This window comes from Callospermophilus lateralis, chromosome 1 (assembly GCF_048772815.1).
Source record: "Callospermophilus lateralis isolate mCalLat2 chromosome 1, mCalLat2.hap1, whole genome shotgun sequence".
In the NCBI taxonomy this organism is placed as follows: Eukaryota; Metazoa; Chordata; class Mammalia; order Rodentia; family Sciuridae; genus Callospermophilus; species Callospermophilus lateralis.
In genome coordinates, this window is record NC_135305.1 from 72,519,436 (window position 1) to 72,539,881 (window position 20,446).

The 20,446-nt window shown below is 33.1% G+C and overlaps 1 protein-coding gene across 6 annotated transcripts in view; it reads right to left on the reverse strand.

Moving 5' to 3' along the window:
* Nucleotides 1-243: 243 nt before the first annotated feature.
* The window catches only part of Dgkb (diacylglycerol kinase beta), a 575,876-nt gene continuing 555,673 nt past the window's right edge, over nucleotides 244-20,446 (reverse strand). For all 6 annotated transcript variants that reach the window (XM_076863035.1, XM_076863026.1, XM_076863017.1 and 3 more), the window contains one exon: nucleotides 244-351. In XM_076863035.1, coding sequence (XP_076719150.1) covers nucleotides 244-351 — 108 coding nt within the window. The remainder of the gene's footprint in view (nucleotides 352-20,446) is intronic.

Sequence of the window (20,446 nt, forward strand, 5' to 3'; positions counted from 1 at the left end):
AACAAAAATATGCAGTACCACTTCATGTAAACTTCTGCTTTCTTCATGCAAAGGTGTCTATAAAAACTGAGACAATAAATTTTCTAATAGCTGAATTTTACATTAGCTCAGAAACACAATCTATTAAACCAATTCCATGATTTTGCATGAACAGAAGACTTGAAATGGTTTGAAGATTTCCAGCATAAATGTTCCATGGCCCAATTATTCTAATTAAATTTCTAAGAACAAAATCATAGAAGATTATTCCTTGCTTCGGTTTCTTGTTCTTTTGACGAGGGAGCAGAATAACCCGGTTTTTGGAGGAGGGCCCATCAGCATTGGGGCTTGGTTCTTGTGTGTGATTTTTATCTAGAAAAAAAAGAGAGAGAGAGAGAGAGAGAAGGAGTAATCTCCAAATACAATACTGATTTCAGCGAATCCCTGCTAAGGTTAAAAGTATTTCATTTGTTACTGAAACACCACAAGAGTAAAATTTCCTTTCAGTTTTTTTTTTTTTAAATTTCTAACATACTTTTAAAGGAAATAAGGATATGCATTTAAATAATATTCCAATGCTAAATATACTAACAAAAAATAAAATTTAGCTGAAGTCACATTTAAATATGATGTTATCTCTAACCTAGCTAGTAGTACTGTAAAACCTCCAAACTCTTTATTTAGGCTATATGATAACCGACTATAATTTCTTGACCATTAGTTATGTATTATTTATTGAAAGCAGGAAAAGATGCACCATTACTGTATCCAGAGTCCCAGTGATGGCCCCACATTAACATGTGCTTAGTTGGAGAGCCTTATTTATCTTGCTAATCATATTGTTTCTTTCTTTCAACATGAACTGCAAGGTTTAATTCCCAAACAATCATTAAAAATGAAAGTCAAAAGTTAACATGCAAAAAAGGTCAGAAATGATGAACTAGCTTTCTAATTTGTTAATTAATTGGTAATAGAAAAGAATCAAATATTGAAAAGCCTGCTTAAAACACTTGGAGAGACTGTTCTCACGCTACTCGTTTTGATTTCTTTAATATAAAACTACGAATCACCTTAAATGAGACAACCTTAAAGTAGATTATGTCTGCAATTTTCTCTAATTCAACTCTAAATTAGAGAAGACATTTTATGAATATATGCTATGCTCAAAGCTAATTGAAAGCAATTATCAAAGTGGCATTTTGTCTGTGACTTTAAGATACATTGTAAGATAATAAATGATTCTCATTATGTAATAAAAAGGTCACATCTTGCCTTTGGGCTAGTGACGCTAAGAGTTTTTCAAAAGCAATCTGAGACATTTTCTTTAGCTTACTGTGACTAATACAAGAACCATCGCTTATTAAATATCAGTTGTCACCTGCACGGTATCCCTATCAGAGATGAGTATTTCTTTCAAAAAGAAACACCACCTCATTAAAACCTGCAAAAAATATATCTTTTAAAGTGCATACCTGACATTTTCAAGTTAAAATGAATATCCTTCACTTGTCATTCATTAATAGCAATGAAACAAAAAGAAAAAAAGTTTGTCACATGAACAGGATCATTAAAATCAGTACTAGGCTTTTGGCAAATGGAAATCCACTTCACAGCCTAGAAAGACAGGAGTAAGTGAGAAACCTTGAAAGAATGAACAACTTTATTTAAGTCTGTTGGAATCAGGTTATACTAGAAGGGTTCAGTGTTCTTCTTTTCACTGTAAAAATAAATTGCACTTGTAAAAGGTCACTAGGCTAAGCTGGCCTCAAATCTCTGGATATCTTACTGTATTATATTTTTGTTATCTTAAGAAGTGGGCAGATGATAGCCACACAGATGAGACGCCAAAAATGTACCTGTCTGTATAGATTTAAAATGGTCTCTACCAAATTTTCTCTCTTAATAATTGTTTTAGATTACACTGAATATTAAGCCATTGATTTTTAAACTCCTCTGAATTCTAGCTTTAGACAAGATCTAATATAGTATCAATCATCATTTATTCATTTTATAAAATTTATTCAGCCTCTATTATTCTTTGGACATTTTACCAGGAACTTAGAATAAATAGACCATACACAATCTTTGCTCCCAAGAAATTATAGTCTAGTAGGACAGAGAACTTGAGGAAGCACATTTAATATTATTATCCACACTGAAATAGGAGATAAGCAAAGACACTGTATTTTTCTGTGCTGGAAATGAAAATGAGTCAATTTATACATGCAAAAAAATGTTATTTTTAAATGAGTACCTGGGGAAGGGTTATTACCTATTACTTACATGATAACCTTAAAGTCAAATGAAACAGCAGGTAAAATTAGAAGACATATTTCTGATTCACAATTGCTAGACTAACTCCTTTAAAAGGTATAGTATAAAGACATTTCAGAAGATGAGATAATTTTATTCAATTGTTATTAAGTCTTTGGAAGAAATTTATTTTTATAGTCACATATAAAATGAGCATCAATTTATGACAAAGTATAGCCATAAGATGTCACAAATTATTGCCTATGAGATTTTTTTTTGTTCTTGTGTGGGTTTTTTTAGGTATTTGAATTTTATTGGATCATGAGTATCTTTATATTGAATACCCTTCTTCAGAAGAAATCATATGTTCTTATTCCTTTGAAATAACAGTATCTCATTCAAATCTCTTTACAGACTATAACTCTGTATCTTTGTTACTAATAACTCACTTCTATTTTTCTGTTTTGAAAGAGTTTAACAGCCAATTCTATTTTTATAATTATTAATAATCTGATTTCTTCTTTGTTTAGCTTCTCTGTTTAACTTCTTTGTTTAACTTTTGGTCAAAATATACAACTCTTTTTAAAATCTAACTTTATTTCTGTAAAGAATTAATTCCATATCCTTTTTATCTGTCCATGGAAATGAAAAACAACTGGTGAGGGGAGGTAATATGGAGGAAACCAGCATTCACAAAATATCAATAATGTGTCCAGGTTCTCTGCACATATCCTCTCATTGGAAAATTACATGTCTTTGCCTATTTGGGCAGAAGCAAAAATGAACCCATTAGAGATAAACCTGGAATGACTGCAGAAGTTAGAACACTGCCGTAAAACTGCAAGGTAAATGTTGTCGTCAATGGAATGGTCCCTTATCAAAACTCTTCCTGTATCCTGAGCACCTACTAGTTTGAAACCAACAGCAGCAGAAGAAAGGAATTTCTGCTGCCCATGGTTTTTCTATTTGTCTTTCTATTTCAAATTAATTTTGTCCACATCTAAAAATATGGAGATTAAAAATTTGATTTTGGTTTTAGGTATATGAAACAAGGATTTAACATAGAAACCGATAACCAAATCAAAGATTAAAAGCATTGTTTTTTGTTTGTAAACTGTTAACATTATTAAGGTTGCATAATGTGCTAGCTTTAGCTCCTAATAGTAAAAATGCCAGCACAAATATATGCAATTATTATTTATCAATTAATTTTTTTCAAAGACTAATAGTAAGAATAAAGTATTTATTTGGCTTTTATTCTGGGCTGAGTTTTATGTCCATTGTTTGCTATCTGGGACTTTTGGGATATTGTTGTTATTCATTTCTCTCATTGGTACTGTAAAGATTTTAATATAGTGTCTTATTGGTTTCTTGTAAACATAAATGAATTGATGTACACAAAATGCTTAGAATGTTATTTGGCACATAAAAACCACTCATTAACTGTTAATTATTAGTAGGAGAATTAGAGTAAAGTTAATGTTAAAAACCATCTCTCCACAAAATGAATTAAATACAGTGTACCTAAAACTAACACAAAATTAACAGAAAATTACTTACACATATGGAGTAAACTATTAGAAGAATCAGAACAGTTCATCTGAGGAATGGACCTGTGACACAGTACTATTGATGAGACAAGTCTATAATTGTAGTTTTTCAAATATTATCTTGATATAAATATTAAATAATTTTTAAAATTCCCTAGGCAGTGATTATATTGTATCCCAGTGTCCTTAGTTCTTCAAATGCAAAAACAAGGCACTTACGTCATTCTTAAGAAATACAGACTCCCCATAACTTCTGAATCAGATTCTACTTTATAACAAGAATCACACATGATTTATATGCATGTTTAAATTTGGGAAGCCTGGGTCCATATGTCATTTTATTTTCTTCCTAAGAGGCAAGGTCAATAAATCACTGCTGACTGAAAGAGAACAGCATCCCAAAATATGACTGAGAGTTAATAGTAACAAAACAAATATTTTCAATTACTTGTTATCTTTATTCTTAATCTTCTAGGTACCACCTAATTTTCATTTAGTGCTGGAGATTTCAAGTTAAATAGCCTAGGAATTTTCTAGTCTAATGACAGTGGGAAATATGTATACATGTTGTGCTATAGAGATCCTTTCAGTTTGTAACACACACACACACACACACACACACACAATTAGGATCATGGTAGAAGGACAGTGATGTAATTAAAGGAGTTTCAGTCACACCATCATAAATTAAGGGTTGGGTGCAAGACCAGAGGCAGGAAAAGGAGGTATACGGTTAATGTAGTAATTCAGAAAAGAAGTTCAAGAACATTAGTTATGGCAGTGCCAAAGACATTGCAGTAGGGGGCATATATAAAAGGCATCCAGGAGGAAAAATCTATAGGCTGAAGCAGATGACTGGATGTGTGGTATATTGGAAAAGGAAAAATTTCTAGTATGATTCCCATGCTTTGGGTATTAGTTGTTAGATGCGAAGTGACACTATTTTATAGCAAAATAAGCATTTTTTTTTTTTTTTTTTTTTGGCAGGGATGAGAATCAGAAAGTTAGTGAAGTCAGAGTTGAATGTGACATTTTAAAGGAGAGGTTCAAGAGTTTTTGAAAATGTGAGTCTGGTGTTTAGAATGGGGAATAGGTCTTCAGACAGATTTGGTTTTGCTACACATATAGTAACATCATTCACTTAGATTAGTGAAGAATGGTATAGCAAATATAAACAGCAGATGTTAGACTTTGTTACTTGGGAGTATGGAAATTAGAGGATAAAGCAAGAGAATGATATCCTATGAAGAATATGAGTACAAAGAACAGGAGAGGCAGGAGAAAAAATGGAAAAAAATGCCATTATGTAAACATTTCCAATCCATCTTCAGTGTGGCTTATTTCTCTTCCATTAAGTAAGGTGAAGCCTTAATATTCCATTAATTTAGTAATATGCATGTGTATAAGTTAGTTTTGTGTCACTGTGACCAAAATTCATAACAAAAACAACTGAGAGGATAAAAGGTTTATTGTGCCTTCTGGTTTCAGAGGATTAGTGCATAGGTGGCCAGCCCCATTTCTCTGGGCCATAAAGATGAGGCAGAACCTCATGGCAGAAGGGTGTGTTAGAGGAATTCTACTCAGTTCATGGCAGCCAAGAAGCAGAGAAAGGAGAATTCATGGAAAACACCCTTCTAGGGCACATTCCCAGTGAACTACCTTCATCCAATTATTTCCCACCTCCCAATAGTCCATTCAGTTATCAATTCATTTGATGGATTAATACACTGATGAGCCCTAATGATCCAGTTGCTGCCTAAAAGCTGCACCTCTGAAACTTGTTGTATTGGGAGGCAATGCTTTCAACATGTGAGCTTTGGGATTGGAGAGGACATTGCAGATTCAAGCCAAAACTGCATGCATGCTGACGTTATTCACAATGGTCTGCATATAAGGGACGTAAAGTATTAAAATGTTTAACCTAATTCTAAACACAGAAATAATCATATTTGAGAGCTACATATGTAGGATCTTTAGGTAGATATCCATGTAATTCTGAGATTGGCAAATATTTTCTGTAAAGGGCTAGAAGATATGTGTTTTATACTATAGGCTATGTGGACAACTGAACAGTGCCACTGTAGACCATTGGTACTTTTAGACTCTATGTAAATAAATGACTGTGGCTATGTTTCAATAAAAATTGTTTAAGAAATAACATTTGAATTTCACATAATTTCCTCATTATAAAATGTTTTATTTTTTCAACCATTTATAAATATGAAAACCATTTTTAACTCTTTAGCTGTACAAAAATAAGAAGTTGGTCATTTTGGCCCATAAGGTCATAATATGCTAATACTTGATGTTATTAAGTAAAATACTAAAAAGTAAATCTAGAATTATGAAACATAAAGTGAAAGAACAAATTTTAATTTATAATCATGATTTATTGGGCTCATAGCTAAAATATGGATAAAAGTGAAAATAATTTTCTATGGCATGTCTTTGCTCTACTGAGTGCCACCATTGGAATCTATTTTGTTAAAAATCTGAATTGAAATATATACTAACTGCCTTGATTTCAGTATTATACCAACTGATCAAATTTGGTTTAAGTACATAAAGCCTTTAATTAATTCTCATTGTTGTGTACTAGGGTGAGCTTAATAACATGATTCTTTGAAAGTACCTCAGTGCATAGCAACTTACTTTTAAAATAAAAGTAAAGAGTCTAGGAGCTGGGGGTGGTAGCACATGCCTGTAATTCCAGGAACTTAGGAGGCTAAGGTAGAGGGATCACAAGTTACAGATCAGCCTCAGCAATTTAGCAAGACCCTCTCTGAAAAATTTAAAAGTTAAAAGAATCGGGATATAGTTCAGTGGTAAAGCACCCCTGGATTCAATCTTTAGTACCAATAAATAAATAATCAAGTCAATAAATAAAAATAGAGATATTCTCTCTGAATCTAGCCAAAATCTTCTTTCCCTGCTTAATCTCTTTGAGAGCTCATTATTACTGGATTTAATCAGCTACCTTAAAATAAATGGGATTTTCGGAAAATAAATGCCATTGAATATGTGTGGGCAGACAATTTAGCAATTATCTAGAACATTAAAAGCTACTTCAGATTGTATCCTTTCAATAATGGAAACTATTTTGAATTCAAATATGTAGCTGAGCCATATGACAGCAGGGATAAAGTGCATGCTGAATTTCTCAGGTCCATAACTGCCAAAAAAGAAAGGCAATGAAACATAATTTTCTAAAATCCCTTCCCAGCTTCTTTGTGATTCTACCCATTATTTTCTGGAATGATAGTAATTTTCAAGTTTAATATTAAAGTCTTTGATCTGACATCAAATTCAGAGAAATCATTGTGAAGATTTAAAACAAAGTCACTAAAAAATGAGGTTGAGAGGTTTATTTGCTGATGAAATTCACAAGCATTTTAAATATGTATGGAAAAGAAGAATCTTTTTCCTGAAAGTAATGGGCTATTTGATCACATTGCAAGAAAAATAGTCATAACTAGATCTGAAATATCTTTTAAGATATAAATTTTATTTTCCATTCCAAAATATTTTTATGGCTCTAAGTTGGTTGGCAATGAAGGTCAAAGACATTTGAAACCATTTTTATTATTCTAGTGTCTCTATGGAGAAATTATACCCACAATTTTAACCCTGTTTTTCTGTTTATCTTTTTATAGGGCATCTTCAAATACATGGTCACATGAAAAAGAAAAAAAAAGAAAGAAAGAAAAACAACAGCAGAACAAAAGAAAACATTTTGGTGGGGAGATTCTCCTTCCTGATTATAACCAAAGTATATTTGCAATTAGAAGCTTTAATTTTCTTAATGAATAATGTTTCATATAAAATTTTCTATGTAGTCTTTCTCATCTAGCATAGGGCTTCAGAATATAGACTTGGGATATAACATAACAGTTTGATTCTCACCTTGGCCAATGGCCAGCTATAAGGTGGTGGCCAATGGATATCCTGTTTTAGAGCCTTAGTCTATATTTATTAAAGAAGTATAACACCTACTTTGTAGGATCACGCAAGCACTAAATGATACATGTCATACATATACTTTATAAATTTTACATATTATTTTTAGTGTAATTATGTACAGTTGAGTTAAAACCACATTTTGCTAAGTCATCTTCTATCTGAGATGACAAAGCTTTCAAAATATCTTGGTGGCACTGGGGAATTGAATATTATAACTATCTGCTTTCTCTGTGAAATACCAGGCAGCATAATTCCTGCCACATGGTAGTTTCTACTTCCACTCAAAGGAAAGATTAGGGTGAAAAAAGTGTGGGGCATTTACTAGTCATCAGGAGTCCAATTCTTAGATTCAGCCATATCCTTTTCTCTTTGGAACATTATAGCACTGATCTAAAGACTTTCTTCTCCCTCAAAGTTAAAGCATTACATGTTAATCAAATTGGATACCCAGTATTGATGTCTTATCCATAAAACATATATTCAATGGTGTAATGATAATTGATATTCTCAACAGTGTGTCCAGGTCAATGATTAGGGAGCATAATTCAGTTGAACTAGTACTAAAGTAGATGGAGAAAACTACCTGATGGTTTTCTGGATTCTATTTCAAAGAATTGTCCTACCACTATTCAGTTCCTCAAGATAATTCAGAAACCAGGATAATCCTTGATACTTTCTTTTTCTTATCTCCCATAACCAATCTGCTTATCAAAGTCAATTGATTTATCCCTCAAATATTTTGGTATTTCTTGATTTTGCCCTCTTACTCCACACTTTAAGGTCCAATTACAAAAGTCCTCTAACTGCTCATTGACTATTTTTTTAATCCATTCCCCACCCAGATTGTTTTTTTCACCATGCAAGTTAACAATTCTCTCCTGATTAAACTTTAATTTAATTCTATGAGACTCTGAAACTAAGGCTAAAAATTCCTCCTTTGGGCTTCAAGGTCCTACTGCTCTGATTCTTACACAATTTCCTGCTTGGCCCCATATCTGTTTCTGTCCCATATCTATCATTTTCTCTCTCAGATCCTTGTCATATCAGGCTCCTTCCCACACTGCATAGGACACTCTTTCCTTCCTTTGGGCTTCATCATTTCTTCCTCATCTTTTCTTTCTCAGGTCCACTGTGAGATTTTTGAAAGCTTTCTGGATCTCTTTTGACCAAATAAAATCATTCTCTGTCACTTCCTTATTGTACCATTGAACCACAGTACCACAGTTCACAGTACTATGAACTTTTCCTTCATAATCCTCATATCATTATTAAAATCTTATATTTGTGAGAATATTTGGGTAATATGTACCTGCTCTGACTTCATAAATCACATTTTGTTTTGGTTTTCTTTGTGCTGTTCCATTGTAGTACTCTAGGACAAAATGTCAGCACTTGTTGTCCACACATCTTGTTGATAAGACATTATTGGGTTATTAATATATGCTTTGTCAATAAGCATTTGTTAAATTACTCACCAATATTCTTGAGATGGTTTGGGTAAAATAGCTGCCTTATTTTATTAATTTTTATTCATTATTTTGAACATCATATTTAATAATATCCATCATGTTCACCCCACAGAATTATCATGACAAAATGGAATATGTTAAAATTCCTTAAATTTCTTAAGTATCCTCAAATGAACCTTGTGCAATGCTTTCTGAATATCCAAAGAAATAAAAACAATAAGTTATCAAATTATTTTTAGTTTATTTCCTAGAGGGGTTTTAAGTCCATGTATATATATATATTTTTTTTTTCTTTTTCTTTTTTTTTAAATGGGTAGGAACCTTTGTAAAACACTGGACCAGTTTTTATTAACAGATAAGAAGGCTTACTCATTAAAATTTGAACAATACAGATTATTGCCTCTTAACAAAAAGCTTAGAATATGTTTTTGGCCTCATTTCCTAATTTTAATACAGAAAAATCAAAGAAAACAAAGAGCTAAATAAAGTGTGATCAGAAGGCAAGTGTGAGAGAAAAGTCAAACTCAGGTCTGGTGATTCTATTGTCTGTATCCACCAGAAGACAGATTTCCAACTGCTGAAAGAAATTGAAACTGTGAATTAGTTGACAATTTCCACCAACAAGGAGATTACTTCTAACTGTACCCATTTTAGAGGATCTCAAGTTTGAACTAGATGTGAATATTGGTCCTCTTGAAAGCTTAAAAGTCCATTAGGTACAATAATTTCATCCCTTTTAGCACATTTACAGTCTATGTCCATATCAATATGAATGCAAAATTTATTACAGATTTAGCATGTCTCTTTTCAGTTTTGCATATTTTGTTCAACTGGCTTTGGAGTTACTGTTTGAGACTACAAATTATCTTTTAACCAAAATGAAATGAATTTCTCAAAATTGAAACCAATAACTTTCAAAATAAATAGAAGACCAATTTATGCTTATGTATAATATTTAAATAAAATATATTAAAGAAGTATCAAAAGTTAAAGCCCAATTATAAATACAACATTTGGGAAAGCTTTTAAAATATAATGTAGGAAGAAAAAAATCTTTAAAATATTTTTGTGCAAAATGCAATCAAATTTAATCAGTTTGGCATTAATTAAGCTCTAATAATGTACTTCAGTAACTTCTCTAAGTAGTGGATCCGTTTCCCCTTCATCCAGGTCGATTTGTGCACATTATGGTGTCATCATAATTTTAAAACATACTGAGAAAATGACAGAGCTGCAAAATTAAAATAAATGATTAATGGTATTTTTTTTTCATGTTTTGTACTAATAGGTATTACTGAGCCTTTAACTTAATAGAGCTGTCAAGCTCACGGGTTCTACAGATCCAGCTATGAACCGAAATGGAAATTACATATTCCAGAGACACCTAAAGATGACACTTTGGAATATTTTAAATTTTAATTAGTAGGTGCAATTGTTTTGTTCCCCTGTAACCACTGCAAATTAATTGGAAATTAGTCTCATCCAATCCTTTTTGAAATGAAGAGATTGGTGCTTTACACCTTAACATTCTTGTTTGGGGGCCAGAAAGCACACATGCAGTAAATTGCATTGTCAATTACAAAAAACAACAACTGTTGTAAAATTAAGAAAAATTATGCATAGGTAAACAAAACTAATTAATACATAAGTAACAGGGGAACACACAAAATAATGCCCAACTAAACACAAACGTGTCAGTCTTTGGAAATTAAGGTTTAGAAATGTAAATTTATGCAAAAGTATTTACCAATTAAGATTTAGGTAAAAGGATGCTTTTAATCTATGTTTTATTTAACTGCTTTTAGGGTATAGTACCACTCACACCTTAAAAGCCTACAGTGTGCCCACTAGAAACAGCAGTCTGGTTGTTCAAATGTTTTAAGATGGCAGATGACTGTAATTTAATTTTCTATTCCTCAAAATACCAGGATGTAGACTCATTAAAAAACAAACTATAGTATTTCCTTTTTAAAATTTTCTCATTATTCACTATTTAAATATTAGACACATTGCAAATTCTAGGCACAGCAAAATGTTCATTATCTGTACCTACATGTTAAATATTTTCCTCCAGATAATTTATGGGTTACTATTTTTCTTTCATGACTGAAAATACAGCACATTCCCTTGTTGAATTTTTTTCTCTTTTGAAAGCAAGTCATTAGAGCAGCTTAACATTCTTTAAAAAGTGTGTCTACTAAGCCAGCAAGTGTTAAGTTTCAATAGCTGTCTAACTTTTAATAAGAAAATAATACTTTTATCAAATTTTCACAACAAGACTGATTATTAGGAAATCAACCTGGTATATTAAACATTATATTATAGTATTTAATCAGTTTAATGCAAGGGTCTTGGGAGATTCAGGTTTGGTAAATTTGCAGATAACTTTCATAGCATTATTCTATTCTGAATAAATTTTAACATAATTTACTTTTTAGATGATTATTAATGATGTTATATATTACAACAAAATGCTGTCTTTTCCTAAAATGAGTTTATCTGTAAATGATAATATGAAAACAATAAGTCTCTATTTTCATAATATTTAAAGATTTATTAGCCAAACTTAAAGTGTCAAATTTTGTTCTAACATAAAATAATATGGGTTTGACTCTTATTTTCCTGTTGCATAATTCAGGATTATAGGGAAGTTAGTCTAAATTATAAAATTAAAGAAATCTAGATGAATTATTAAATATAACAATATACACCCTAAAATCAATGCTTTCTCTGTATTGCTAAATGTGATATAACAATTTTCAAGAACATTTAAATATTTCCTTGTAATGTGTAGTAACTCATTTTAGGAATAAGGAAACAGTTTCAAGAAAATCCATTAAGTAACTCTCTGAAATCCAGAAGTCACTGATATAATAGAAGACCTAACCTTGGACTCTGGCCCTCATTCCTACTTTCTAACCATTGTGACACTCTTTCTTAACATAGTAATTTTCCTAAGTAGTTTTTCCCTCCCTCCTTACAGGAATCGAATGAAACACTGCTTTCAAGGAGTGAAAAATATTTTTAACTTCTGACTGCATTTAATTTCTGCTAAAGTGCAAGAAAAGTTGACTATTTCACTTGCAGATGCCAGCTTCCTCAAAATAACTTTTAAAATAGTGAAACCTAGAATAAGTCTTAAATAAAAAGCTGAAAACAGAAGATTTAATAAAACTTCTGTAATAAGAGAGTAGTAAGACTATAATTTCTAATTTGTTTTTTAGTCTTCAGGTCTTTGGTTAGTTAGCTTAGGTATTAGGCATAAGGAGATCTACCTAATGTAAAAAAGGACAAATTCTAGCTATTTGCCTACTTTTCAAAATTGCTTCATTTTCTCATAAGTCTTTCCCTGTGTACTGTTTAAATTTAGGTTTTGCCAGGTTCTTGGCAGGAAACATAGTTCTACCTTTGAGTTGACATTAAGAAAACTTATTATTTAGCTAATAATCAAAAGGGAGGTATAAGCACAAACTATGGGGAAAATTAGCAGATGTCAATGTATTTTCTAATATGATATTAGATGAAATGCTCTTCTAAATACTATTACAAAATAAAAAGGATTTTCATGATATTCAACTTTGGATCTTTGAGAGGGTCATTAAAGCAGTATCCTCTTAAAATGGCTTATTTTTGTTTTTAAATGTAAATGTTCTGTATGACACTTGCTAGTTACAGAACTACTAGGGAATGTCCACATGGAAAGGCGCCTCACTGGACTGGCTACCTGCTTTACAACTAGATGTTCCCTTTTTCATCACAGTGTACTTTAGGATGCTTCAGAAACATGGCATTTCCTCTTCTGAACTTTTTATCCTTAGGCAAACAGGCTTAGTGGACTGATGACAGGTTTAAGAGTAGAAAAATAGGTTACAAAGTCCCAGTCACAGAACTCTTTGCTTCTTGACCTTGGATCGCCTAAGCTTGCATCCAGGTCTAGAAGTCTCCCATACTAACAGATAACTAATAACAGTCTTAAAATGAATGTCTCTGTCTATAAAGTAATGGAAAACAAAAACCCCATGTGGTCATATACATCATTCTTGATATAGAGAAATATCTAAAATCTTAATCTTATCTTTAGAGGTAAATAAAAGAGCTGTGCTTTGGGGCCACATTATTTTCTCTTAAACAATGAGGTAGATGCTGTCTCAAATTGGCGACTATAGGACAGAGGAGTAGAAAAAAATTAAAGACAGTTTATCAAAATGGGTATGACATTAAGATTAAAGATTTAAAAGATTTATTAGATATAGTTAGTATTTTTTAAGTGATATGAAAATGCAAACTATATTGTGAAATCCACAAGTTAGTGGATAAACATGCATGGGTGATAGGCTGATGAAATGCTGACTCTTGGAGAGAATTCAGTCACATCTAAGAAGAGCCATGAGCAATATAACATTTAAGGACATAGGGGATGATTTCAGGTCTAGCCAAGAGGGAGTAAGTACACTCTACTTTGTTGCTCCCACTGGATATGGCTACAAACCCTGAACATCCTACGCCAAGCCTCTGTCTGAGGATACCAAAAAGTAAGTGATAACAGACAGATTAGGGAAAAAAGTCAGAACATTAAATGCTACAGAATTAGTGATGATGTTCCTGCTGTTGTTTCGATCTTCTTGTATCTCCTGGCTTGGACTTAACTGGAGCTTCTTTATTTATATTGGGCACTGCATACCAGGTATACATAGAGAGTTTCAAGGAAAATCCTATCTTTCTCAATTTAAAGAATAGGAGAGTAAAGCCCTTCAGATCAAAGACAGTAAGAAAAATAAAGTGTTGTACATCAACCCTACCACAATCTCTACCAACACAGGTGCGTAGCCGATTACATAGTACGGCATGTGCCTAACACTTTAGGGCAGGACAGACTTTAACTCATTAAAGGAATTATGGGCTCAATAGGAGAACCCTGTTCTTTCTTTCTCTCTGTATCCCCTTGCCATCCTGGAGGAAGATGCTATTTCAGGAAATACATGGCAGAGCAGAAAACTAAACTCTTGGATTCTTGCTAGAACATGAAACTGCATGGAATGAAAAACATTAGAGAGATCATGGAGAGGAGGGAGCTCAAGCAAGGTATCCTGCCAAGCTTTGTAGAATTCCCTGAATTCGCTCTATATTTGACTAGGCCTGGATCTGACCTTAAACAGAATACTGATAACTTATAACTGAATTAGAGTGTAGGCTACCATCGGGAGTCCAGACAGCCATATAGATCTTTTACATGCAATATAAATCTGAACAATATTACAAATACTTTGAAAACGGAGTTGATATCAGGGCCACAACTTATAGAAGATGAATTAACATCTGTGATCTGAACCTAACCTGGTAAGGCACCTGCTAGAATAACAATAATGACAACAGCAAAGCAATATTCCCCATGGGAATTAAACAATAGCCAGACCCTCAAAACATGATATTTAAGATGTTCAGGACATAACTCATAATTTCTCAAAATAAAAAGAACTAGGAAAATTTCAAAAATGTATATGGTGTAAGACACCCAGTGATACAAGCCTTGAGATGATATAATTGTTGGGATTAACGAACAAGGAGTTAGCAGCTATTATAATCATATTCCAAGAAATAATGGGAGACACTTCAAGAGTAAAGAGAAAGTGGTAGGTGAGAAATAGAAGATACAAAAGGAATCATTGGAAAATTGTACAACTGAAAATTCAGTTTACAACTGAAAAATACAATTATCAAAACAAAAACTAAGTTTTTAGGCTCAAGAATAAATGGAGATAAGAGGGGAAAACAGCAATGAACTTGAATGAAGGAAATGTATATTATCCTATCTAAGTGATAGAAAGAACCAGAGGAAAGAAAAGAGAATGAACAGGCTCAGAGATCTGAGACAATAAAGTATGTAATATGTACATGTCATCAGAGTTTTAGAAGAAGAAGAGAAAGAGTGTTATGTAGAAATCAGTATTTGAAGAAATAATGACTGAAAACTTCCTGATTTGGCAAAACATAAATCTACAGACACATAAAACTCAGTGAAACTCAACTAGTATAAGTTCAAAGAAATCCATGCCCAGACTCATCGGAATCAAACTGCTAAAAACTAAGAACAAATTAAAAAGTTTAAAAGCAACCTGAGAAAATTGAAATATTACATAGTGCAAGCAATGATTCAAATGACTGTGGACTTACTGGAAATCATATTATGTAAAAGATAGTATGCAAGGTGTGAAGGGGAAATAAAGAGGAATCTTAAAATGCTTACAGTTAAGTCAGAAGAGCTGGATGCACACACACACTTGTGTATGCAAGTATCTATAATCCCATCATTGTCCAGAAAGATTTTGAAGTAACTTTAAAAATACATATATCCTAACAAAAGAGAATAATTAATTCAGGCAATCTTAGTAAAAGGGAAACATTAAGTATATAAATATAATAAACCATTGGTAAGATTAGATGAAAAAAAAATGTAAACCATGGGTTTCAGAGAACTGTTGGAAGAAGCTATAGATTTCCTGAAGCTTGTCTGGAGGCTAGAGAATGAATTTATTTCTAAACCATAAAACAGAATGGGAATTTTAGGCACAATACAGAAGGAAGCAGTATTGTTAGAGCAGGTAGCTAGATAGATGTAAACAAAAGTGTGGAAGAAAAATTCATGTTCCACCCCTGGGTGGCACCCAACTGGCTGCTATATCTCCCCACAGACCAAGCTGTGCACCAACAGCTCTTTGTCTCTGAAGAAAGGATACAATCATCCTCCAAGGGACTAGTCGTAGATGACCTTGGGATCATAATTCTATTGTTTGCATTGTGTTTTGTCAGGAGCTCCATAGACTTTGGTGACATCTCTCCCCACTCACCACCCCCACCTTCGTTTTATTTAGATAGTGATAGGAACAGTTCTGACATAGTAAAATTGGTACAGGTGCAGAAACTTAGGCAGGTGTAATCATCCCACCCAAACTGAATAACTCCTGAGCAAGGAGGATACCAAGCAGAACTTAAAACCTTGCAGTGCAGAGGACCACCCCTTTCTCTTGAAATGGCCAGCTTCATGCTCTCTGGGGTGTACTTTTGTTTTGTTAAATAAAGCAGCATGCTTACTTATTCTCATCTGCTCTCTGTATATTTTGATTTTAAGATTTTTTTGGGGGGAAGACAAAAACTGAGGAATCTCCACCCATAACAGTGTAAGTATGAATCTTCCAGAAGTGGTCCCTATGCAGCATGCCAGGTTGGTGCTAGTGTTGAGGGTATAATTTAAGGCCATGATGAGGATTCTGAATTGTATGCTATGTGAAATGAGGAGGTACTGGACTTGAATCAAGGAATGCAAGGTATCACAGCTGTGATGTTCAGTAGTAATTCTGGCAGTAATGTGAGGAATGGCTGTGCTACACTGAGAAGCAAAACATAAAAAGATCAAAAATATAAATAAGCGAATAAAGATTGGATTCTGTTATAAATAATGTGTTTTAGTTGATTACTACTTTTAGAGATACATTAAGACTCTGAAGAGGCACTGAGTGAAGCAGCAAGCAACATAATTAGGAGAAGGCAGTAGAGACCAATAGCCTGCTTACTCTTACTATGTAACCTTGGGCAAGTTACTTGACTTCTCGGGCTTCCAGTTTTTTAAAATTTATGATTTAGAGATTATAATAACTCTACTGACTTCTTAAGATTTTGTGAAGATTAAATTATTGATGAATATTAGCACACTGAATAGAAAATAATACATGGTATACACTTAATAAACATTAGGTACTGAGACAAAAGTTCCCCTTAAATATCTCTAGTACTTTAAAATGTCTAGAAAAATCAATTGGCCTTCATTTACTTAGCAGTAAATTTCTGGGTCTGGAAAATTTTACATTTAAAAAATATTTCATTATCAGTATCAGTGGCCTGAGATTAATGGTATCCAGCAAGTGATTAAAGATTAAATAACAGGCTGGGGATGTGGCTCAAGGGGTATCGTGCTTGCCTGGCATGCATGAATCCTGGGTTCAATCCTCAGCGCCACATACAAACAAAGATGTTGTGTCTACCGAAAACTAAAAAATAAATATTAAAAAATTCTTTCTCTCTCTCTTTAAAAAAAAGATTAAATAACATCTTACAATTATGATTATTTTTAATAATTAAACACAAAACCGAGATATATTAGGCCTCCACTGTTCCTCTTTACAATTTTAAAATTGTGCTGGAGTTTATGAAAACAAGGGCCAAAATGAAGATATATATATATAACGGGTACCTATAGTAACTGGGTAAGGGGAAAAGATCCCATCTTTCTAGATAAGTGTGCAAGCAAAGCCCAAATGTTCAAGTCAAGGAGGTGCTAGAGTCAGTGGAGGGAACTGTCATTCCAGTCAGAAAATTGTGTTTCATTGAACAGTGGACATAGGGAAATTCAGGGCAGCAGGAGGCCTCAGGAATAACAGGGATCAAATTCTCCAGGCAGCAAGACCACCAGACTCAGCAGGGAGCAGCTAAGTGCTAGGTCAGGGCTGTGTGGCATCTTGAAAGTATTTACACACAAGAAGCTGAGATTGGGTGAGTAGGTTCAGGATCCAGAGAGGTATATACCAGGAAAGGTACCTAGAAGGGCAAAGGAAGACCTACACACATAAATGCTTTCCAGAAGTTACTGTGAATGCAGTTGTCACTTTAATGAGTCCTCATATATCACCTGTGGTTTGTTGTTTCACCATTTAGCTTATGATCATGAATAAATTTCTTTGCATTCTCTATGATGTAGGAGAAAGTTTCAGGAATTTTCTCTACCTTATTCATAGACAATGTGCCAAAGGGATCCTGCATTAAAACCTAATTGCTATTATATTTCATAAAAGTGTAACAGATAATAACTAATACAGGCCTATTATATGTCAAAGAATCTGTACAATAAATACTGTTAAAGTTTGAATCAGAAACGTCCCCGACGGGCTCATCTTTTGAAGGCCCCAGTGCTACCACATTTAGAGGTGGGAGGTGACTGGAATGGGAGTCATGATTTGATGGCATTATTCTGAAGTGGTAGATACCTTAGGAAGTGAGACCTAATTGGATAAAGTGGGTCAAGGGACATGCCCTGGAAGCATTTATCTTATCAGCAGCCCCTTCCTGTCTTTCTCTCTGCTTCCAAGCTACTAAGAGTAGAACAGCTTTCTTCTGCCACACCCTTTCACCATGATATTATAATGCCCCTCAGACCCAAAGCAATGGAGCCATCCAGCATGCACTTCACTAAGACCTCTGAAACTGTGAGCCCAAATAAATCTTTCCTCTTTTAAGTAGTTTTTCTCAGGTGTTTGTCACAGTGAGGAAAAGCTGACTAACACAAATACACAACGGATAAGTAAAACGAAGTAGCCCAAGGAAGTTTAGTTGTACCATACCAGGAAACAGAAGGATTACATCTTGGGAGTTGGGAAAGTATATCTTCTCTGATACATTCAAATCTTTGCTTTGAGAATATAATGAATAAAGATAACTCAAAATAACTTTTATATATATTTATATATGAAAAATATGTGAATGAATTGCTAGCCAAACTACATTATGTTCAGTGAAAAAAGATTTAGTAGAAAGCATTTTTAAAAATGTGATACTACCCCATGAAGTGTTTAAGGAATTCACAAATTCAAAATGCACTTGGTTTGGCAATCAAATCATATTTGAGGCACAGTGCTATACTCTGGCTGTACTAAGATGGCAAAAATTTGGGCTTATAACCTCAGTAAAGCAGCAAAACATGATTTCAACATAATATTAGAGCTACTGACCATGGAGGCTGAGTTTGCAGGTGAGTTGGTGTTAGAATGGGTGCAGGAGTAGAAGGGCAGTGCTTAGGCAGGCTTTGTGGAGGAGGGGAGGCTCAGAAGGAGTTTCAAAGGATCAATTGATGCCATTCAACTAAATAAGAGGAAAAGTTTCTTTGAACAAGGGAGAAGTATATGAAAAGGTAAAATTGAAACAAGAGATGAAGTTGGTAAAATAGGAAATCTGTCTCAAATTATTATATTTTATCAGATAGAAAGTAATTAAAGAATTTTTAGTAGAAAGTATCATGGTGAAATTAGTATTTTATAGTGATCATTCTCATGGAAATGTGAAGGATTATTTAAAATAGAACAAAAAATGGAGGTGGAAGAATATATGTAATATTTGCCAGGAATGAGAGAAACATAAGGGGCCAAGTCTATGACAGTGGTAGTAGGATTGGAGGAAAAGATTCTAGAAATAGGTCATATCATTAAGTGGGCATGGTAATTGAATTTGGGAGTATATAAATAAGCATAGTATGACTCTCAGATTCCTAGCTAAGAAAACACTGGGTGTGTAATGGTTTCAATAACTCAAAATAATATAGAGAAAAGCATCAGATCTGGGATATGAGGAGAGGTCAGTATTTGGGGAACAGGAAGAAGAGGCAGATGAACATCCATTTTAGTTATACTGAATTTAAAGTTTCTGATGCCATGTGCAGTCTCTTCTAACTTAACAAAACTTTTCTGGGCATCCATCAATTGTAAAGTTTGGAGAGTTAATGGGTGTTGTGTGTACAGATACAAAATAAAGCTAGACCTAATCTTTGTTCTCCCCTATCCTATCACGTAACTCTCTTCTTCTGTCACCCCAGCTGTTCTTCTTCCTGTTTTAGGAATATAAGGACAACAGAGTCAATATGTTCTCTGTATTCAGGAGAAAGGATCAGAGGACGAAGAAGGTAGAAATAATTTCTCTCTGGAGTCCAACCTGAATTCTGGTTCTTCTAGAACATTTCAATATACATTATTCTAGAATTAAGATCCTCTTAAGTTAAATATGCTTATTTGCATGACTAAATAGTTATATGGCTAAAATATATTCTTTGTTAACTTGGTGATTATTACAATACTATGAACACAGGGATATTTAACAAACTTCTGTAGACTGATTTTCAGTGAGAGAATTTAGAAAGTCATAAAAATAATTTAAAAATATATATTTCAAGGGCAAATTTAAAACTTTCTGGTCTTTGCCTTTCTTCCTATTTTGAAGTCAGTATTAGTAAAGTTTATAAACAAATATTACATTATTTTTAAATCACTTTTTATTGTGGAGATATATATATATATATATACTTACCATTTTAACTTCACATTTTTAAGTTCATTAGTATTAAATATTTTCACATTGTTATGCACCACCATCAGCCATCTCAAGAATCTGTGTTATCCTGATTTTTTAAAAAAATATTTA